Below are 7,749 nucleotides of genomic sequence, written 5' to 3' on the forward strand. Positions count from 1 at the left end.
AATATACCATTATTCAATTCAATTGATATTTTTGTAGGCTAATACACTCTTGCAAATGATCTTTGTGAGCACATTTTTCTTTTGAGTTTGTTCTCTACACTTGATCAAGCTGATTCACATATGATGTCTGAATGATTCATTCGTTGTTTTAATCCTCGTCCATTACAATTTGATAATTCCAACGCAATAATCTTGTATACCGAATACGCTTGTGTGATATCGCTTAACTAGCTATTGCCTTCCACTCAACACTCGGTTATGTATGTACGCGCAGGTTTGGACATGCATTACGCCATAAATAATAACAATAAGCTATAAGCATAAGCAATTTATAAAAGACGTGCACCTGTCCCCTGAAGTGATTAATGCTCGTTCTTTTTAATAATGGCACAGGCATGAATAAGTCAATCCCCCCAAGGCATCCATGCAGCTTTCGCCGCGTGCATGACCTTGCTAATACCCAATTCGCATCTCAGGTTTAATCTTATCAGCTGTAAACATAAAGCGGTTTTCACACGAGGGCGGTGTTCATCTCGGCGATGACGTCAAGAGGCAGGTCTCGCTCGAGCCCACCAATGAGACGAGGCAGTTCGGTTCTTTTGGGGCACATCGCAATGAATGGGTGTCGGTGCTTTACAAGGCAAAGGAGCAATCACAACAAGACGCGGATATTGAGGGGATGCGGCATCGGCACGCGGGAGCTGTCCACCAGCAGCACAGCAACGACACGGACGCTCGTGACAGTCAAAAGGAAGGATCTCGTCCAGTCGCCGCGCTCTTTAGTCTGCCGCCCCCACCGCCATCGATAAAGGAGCGATCCACCTCCTCGCATCACAGCCGACATGTACAGTCTTGTCCGGACCGCGGCACCAGGACCGGTGAGTGCGTGCCTTTGACCGGCCACTGCAGCCCCGCGCACAGTGACTGTGCGCCTTACGACAAGCTGCCGCATTCGATTCCAGGGGCCTCATCTGGCTATCAGTGTCATTTTGAGGGGCTCTCGCAGAGCAGCCATTCTCCTCAGCACAAATCTTCCGTTTCCCCGCAGCCCTCCCCATCTGATCTGCTGCCGCCGCCTCTGCCTTCGCACATTTCTAATACGCGGGATACGCGCCAAAAGAGTGCTAATTACAAACAAGACATCTTACAGCGTCGCGTCGGGGAGGGGGGGCGTCGAGACCAAAACCAGTTGCTGCAGCAACCTTGTTATAATCAACAAAGGGACCTCTCCTTTGAGCTACTCTTGCCAAACTCTGGTCAAGGAGAGATAAATGCACGCGAGGAAGCAGAAAAGCAGAGGCAATTAATTGAGCCTCAGGCTCAGTTACTGTTGGGCAGCAGCTTTCCCATCAACTACTGCATCACCGGATCGGGGCAAGTGTGCAGAAACAAGCAGGCACCGCTGTTGCAGCATCAGCATCAGCATCAGCATCAGCAGGGTCGCGCGCAGGAACACAGCCTCCAGCGGCAGCAGAGTGACAGAGACAGCAGCGGGTACCAGGAGGGGAAAATCGCACTCTGTCAGCCGTATCAATGCGAGCGCGCGCTAGAGAGAAACTCGTCGGTGTCTAGTAGTGACAACAGCAGCCCCCCGTACGGCTCCAGCAGTCAACTGTGGCCAGAGCCCCACGACAAGGAGGACAGGAGCAATCGCGCAAGCAAACACAAGGTAGGTTATTTATGTATGGGGCACAAGCACAGCTTTCAATATGCCACTCATTGAGAATATACGCAGCGTTATATGCGACCACGCCTCTCGTATGTTGTTGTTGTTCTTTTGCTGCCCTTAAATTAATAATCGTCATGTTAAGCTTTCGAGGCGGCTAATTTGATTTGCTAAAACATGTATTCGAAAGCAGCCCATCAACACGATGATATCAAACACACTGCATCTCATGCATACACTCACGCGGACAGAAAACCCACTGTGCCTTTCACATCTCTCTTTCACACTCTCACACACACAGGCATTTCATCTGTAGTGCATCAAAACTTGGTATGTCTCGTATGCATTTCTTATTGCAGTGCCCAAATGTGTATTAAAATATAGTTAAACATGACAATTCAAGTGAGAAAAATGTAAATATGGAAAGTTTGGACATCATATTGCCACTTGAAAATTCAACAGTTTTGTATATAGTATAAGAAAATTCAACAATTTAGTATAATTTAGTATAAGTCTAAATTCTTACAAATTAATTTTGACTAATAATCCCAGCCATACAAAGGCAAAGAGATGCAGTAAGTAATCCAGTACTGAAACTAGAAAAAGGGCTCAAAGGTTGTTGGTGGACTTCTGATGGATTTAATATTAATATTCACTCTTCCTTTCCTCTGATCACCCGTCTGTCACAGGACTAAACATAACCAAAAATGTGATTCGGTTCCGCTCATAACTCAGTTATGCTATCATACTCGGTTACTTCATTTTTGCTTTTATATGGAAAAAATAAAAACACCCTTGAATCTCTTCTTACATGTACAACAAACTACTGAAAAAATGTGGTGAAGAAACTGTTTTCACTCATAAATTACTAGTAAATTTCAAAAGTTAATTAAACAAACAGTAACACATTGAATTAACATGAAATTTTAAAGTAGAAAGAGTAGAATTTTCTTATAAAATGTGCTCCAGTAATCTTTAACTAAAAACATATTTTTTACTGCAGATAACTGTTGTATGAATCTGTGCCACTTTTACAGTGTGTCCAAATGATGCCCTCATTATTTGTTGCACCAGTGCCTTCGTCTGCAGTTCATTCAAATGACTCAAACAGCTCCCAGGGCTCCATTTATTTTTCTGACCCTGTTATCTGATGCCACTCACCGAGGCTCCATTCATGTCTCCATTCTCCTTCATGCTCTCTCTCAGGTCCTGAAATACCTTTTGTTATAGGTCGATCATAGTGGCTTATCTTCTTGGGTGGTAGTAGCCAAGTCTCACAGAGTAAGGGCTTATACATATACACAGAATATATGGACAAAAATGTAGTGATTCAAATGTGGATTAGATCAAAATCAGCACAAATCCATTTCCTGCAGTAGTACTTGGCTTTATCATTGTTCTTTATCAAGAAACATAATGTCCCTTCTGTAAAACACACCATATCACATGTATCTCTAATGCAAATCACCTTTCCTTGTTTAGATTCTCTTCTTTCTACATTGTGGTTAATAATTGACCTTAAAGAGTATAAGTTGTGCACCACTAGTGTCACAAAATGCATTTGTAAAATGTAAAAATAATACAGAAAAGTAAATTTTCTAACCTAAAAATAATTTTCAAACGAGTTTCCTGAACAAGTTACGCACAGCACCTTTTACTAAAATGTTTTAGTTTTATGTCTCCAGAGTTTCAAAGTTTGATTTAACCCAAGCGCAGCACTGGTATGGCAGGAAGAAAGCTAACAAAAGAAGAAAAATAAACTGACCTTTCCAAAGAAAAAAACTCTTGATATCTGATGCTAGATAGTTGAGAGGAAGGATACTAATTAGAGTATACAGTCAAAGGAAATTCATTTAGACAGAGAGTCTTATCAGTTGGGCAGAATATAGCGGGCAGGGTGGAGCCAGAGACCTTTAGTACTTCTAAATACTGTGCTCTATTGTGTACAACCTTTGTTAATGGGAGACACGTTGCTCCGGTAACTCAAACAAAAGGACTTTTGGAATACATAAACTATCCATTACTTTTCATCTGAAGTACCGCAACAAATAACCTTCAATATCTGTCCCACACGTCCATTTATTTATGCTCCATTTCATTTCATTGTATCATTAAATGAAGCTTTGATCCTTAGATCATGATTGCTCCACTCAAGATGTGTCCAGCTGTACTCTGCAGACACACTGGCAGTTTTCCCAACAGAAAAAAAAACAAGGGAAGCCATCATGTTTTGTTTTTTTAAAAACTGAATTTAATAACACTTTTGTGTGCTTGTTAAGTTAAGTGCATATAAAGACATTGTTTTCCTAATAAATAACTCAATCAACTTGCACGACATTTAGACTATGCTGTACAATTGTGCTTTTTATAAAAAAAGCTGTTTACTCGTGTAGGCTGATATTCTTACCCGTGCATTTGTAACATTTTGTCCAACCACTCTGTTCTGCTCTAATGGCTTAAACAAAAACTATTTTGGCTGACAGGAACCGATCAGTTACAATATCCTGTGACACAAACTGAAACTTAATAGTAGTTTGCTACTGTGGCCTGTGTGATCCACAGTTCCACACCACAAGCACAGACATTGTGCTCTGAAAGGCTTAACATATATACTTCTGTGCTTTACTTGTGTAAATACTTTTCCATTCTTCCTTCTTGTCAGTGTTTAGAGTTTCCTTTTGGCTGGCCTCTCTTTGCTTGCTAAGTGATCCTTGCTCTGTTGTTGAAGTAATGTCATGCGAAACGTCTGATAAACCTCTCTAATATAATTAATTAATAAATTATATGATGAAAAATTAAAGACTTGAAAGAAAACAATCAGCAATTGAATGTCATATCAGTCCTATCTCCGTATTAACACAATGGTGCGATCAAACTGAAGACTAGAAGCTGTGTTTGATATGATTAAGCACCAGTGTCTAAACCTGTGTTACAGCCATGGCTTCTCTTTGTCAAAAGAAAATAGCATTTGTGACATCTTTAAGTCAAGTCACCTTTATTTGTATAGCGCTTTACAATATTGGTTGTGTCAAAGCAGCTTTACAGTGTTAAATAGGAAAATAGTTTGTCATCTTTAGTAGGCCTATATGTTAAAGAGAGAGAAATCGTTTTTATACATCTTTAGTATATGTTAAAGAGAGAGCGATATCAGAAGACATTTTTAATGAATAATCTCATTATAGCATCATGTGTCTCTGCAGCATTGCTCACAGAGGTTCCTGTTTATTAAGGGTCATACCACCTCAGGGTTTAACGCTGTTGTTCAAAAAGCCAGAAAGTCTGCTTCAGGAAGACATTTATAAGAAGGAAGAAGAGGAAAGGTCTATCTTTAACCCTTTAAAGGTCCCTTCTTCTATTAAAGTCTTTCTTTCTTCCTTTATCTTCCAAGCCACCTCATTTCCTCTCAGACTAAAAGGTCCATTTAAATAGGATCAGTTTGCTCTGAAGGTTTCATGAAGGACATTCAGCCACAACAGCCCATCATACAGAAAATAATCACAGAGGCGTTCAGTGTCTTTGGCCAGTGGGCACATTCTCTGCGTTTTCTTTGTGCGATATAATAATGTCCAGCATCAGAGAATCATGTCAGGAAATGTGTAGTTTTATCTCAGCTGACCCCACAGATGATTACGTAAAACATATGAATATGGAATTATTACTTTTCATTCACTAGTGATATCTAATGGTCAAAATGCCAATGTGAAAACAGGAAATGTGTTACACAAGGTATGAAAAAAGTTTCACCTCAGTGGCCATCAGAAAGTTATCCGCATGACGTCACTGTTTTCACAAATTTGCACTCTTGTAGTTTACACAGAGATGATAACGGTGTCGTTTTCAAAATCTTGTTCTTTGAAACCCATTTTTAAAGGTTTGCCTTTTTATGCCCCCAAAATGCCATTGTTGTGTACATAAATGGCCAAAACGCATAAAAAGATTTCCATTTTTAGTTGAAAATTGTGTTGTGTAAACACCCCCTTAAATATGGAAATATCAAGATATGGGGATGTCTTGAAAAATATATCTAAATACACAATTGATTAAACCTGAAATCTAAATTGTATAAAGATTTGTATTCCACAATAGTCTGTACACTGGATTTTTTTTTTTAACAATAAAAACTACTTTTTGAATGTGACCTTGCCAGGTCAGTCCTAGTTCTGTCAGGACCACTATTGTCAAAGATGATTGACAATTAGCATACAGTTTGGATTGGCGGTATGGTTCTGTTCTGGGCAAGAACTCCCTGCGCATCCATGCAGTCTAGCATGGATGAGAGCAGGGAGAGCAGCGATAACCCCCCCAGGGTAAACAGAACAGAACCAACATAAATGTATTGCAGATATCGTTAAAGTTCAATAATGTTATGTACACATTTTAGAATTAGTCTGATTCAAAGGAGAATCAGAAGGCTGAATTCTGACTGACAGAGGAGAAGTTGGGGATGGAGGAGGGTAAATAGCTATTGAGCAATGCGAAAACTGCTTATACTATGCGGGACCTTATATATGAATACTTAGATAGGTGTCGTATTCCCATAGGTTGATGGGGATCAGCTGAGAGTCAGACCAACGTGTTCCCGACAATACAACTATAACTTAACAAGCATGTTCCCACCTGACTTCGAACTTGAATGAATCGGAGGTGAGACCATTGGGGAAGCAAATTCCACTTCTCTAAATTCCCGATTCCTAGTGATGATGGTGTTTTGCCTGCCGAATTCGCCATTTAATTAGCTATTGAGCAATGCGAAAACTGCTGATACTACTGTGGGACCTTATATATGAATACTTAGATAGGTGTCGTATTCCCATAGGTTGATGGGGATCAGCTGAGAGTCAGCTGATGCGAGCTTGACTAACATGACCTGCGAGAACTAACACTACGCTAGATTTGCTTGCTTTAGAAGAAAACATTGAAAGGTTATATAACGCATGTAAGCACAGAGCATGGTGTGAATTTGTATAATGCACTGCAAGTACCCTCTCCTCATCCTCTGCACTGTAAAAATTAATGAGTTGAACTTACTTGGAAAACCTGAGGAAACTGATTGCCTAAAATTTCTCAAGCAAAATAGTTGATCATTTTTTGAGTTAATAAAACTTACTGTAACTTTGTATAGGTAACTTGTGTAATGTATAGGTTACCAGAAAACTTGAGTGTTGGTAACTCAATTTGACAAGTTCAGCCAACTTAGAGATTTAAGTTAAGCTTAGTGCAAAGAACTCAAACAAAACAGTTCTCTTAACAAGTCTGCTTTGTTCACATTACTAGAAAAATGTGTGGAAACTGATTGCCTTAAATTTCTCAAGTAAGCTGTACTCAAAACTTAAAGTTGTTAATACAAAGACAGAAAATAGATTGTTAGCACAACAATAGGGCATTTATTTGTTTAATAAAACAATGTTACTTCAAGTCATTACTTTTTAGGCATGCTATCAAATCAACAATTTAACACTGTAAGAAAAATTGCACATACTGCACTCAGGAAATAAATAGAAAAAACCCCCCATCAACATCCCTTTTATGACACCTTGTAAATCTAGATTCACCATTTTCTAGAATTACCATTTTCTAAATCAATAATGATCAATCATGAACAATTACACTGAAAAATGCTCCATCACGCCACAATGACATCTTTCTACATCAGAAGATTTTTCAGAGATTGCATTCTAGGTTCAGCCATTGAATGAAATCAAAGGTGTCCTTCAGTACTGGAGGATACTATAATTTCATAGCATAAATTAGTCCAAAGAGCAGGCATATGTCTTGGGGAGGATTTTCCAGATCATCCAATACAATTGTACATTCCAAAATGATTGCAGTAGATGTGGCGTTAAATGCAGTGAGTTAGGTATGGCTCTAGAGTCCTCCGCTCAGGGATCACGGTCAATAGGCCGACTGACATCTCTTCTTCATCATAGTCCTAGAAACAGGAGTACAATATGACAAAAATAAGTAATTACATTTTAAGAGTACATATTCAGGTTAAACATTTGCAAACAAATTAATATCTGTGTATTATGTTTAGATATAAAGGCCTTTTCAAACTGAGCACAGCAGTGGATCCCAGATAAAAA

General features: G+C 39.3%; 1 protein-coding gene across 2 annotated transcripts in view; it reads left to right on the top strand.

The window, feature by feature from the left end:
* Positions 1-583: 583 nt before the first annotated feature.
* Positions 584-7,749, top strand: part of LOC107589798 (small conductance calcium-activated potassium channel protein 2-like) — a 37,920-nt gene continuing 30,754 nt past the window's right edge. For both annotated transcript variants that reach the window (XM_016278327.1, XM_016278326.1), the window contains exon 1: positions 584-1,669. In XM_016278327.1, coding sequence (XP_016133813.1) covers positions 680-1,669 — 990 coding nt within the window. In that variant the 5' untranslated portion in view covers positions 584-679. The remainder of the gene's footprint in view (positions 1,670-7,749) is intronic.

This window comes from Sinocyclocheilus grahami, unplaced genomic scaffold, assembly GCF_001515645.1.
Source record: "Sinocyclocheilus grahami isolate Dianchi unplaced genomic scaffold, SAMN03320097.WGS_v1.1 scaffold121.1, whole genome shotgun sequence".
NCBI lineage: Eukaryota > Metazoa > Chordata > Actinopteri > Cypriniformes > Cyprinidae > Sinocyclocheilus > Sinocyclocheilus grahami.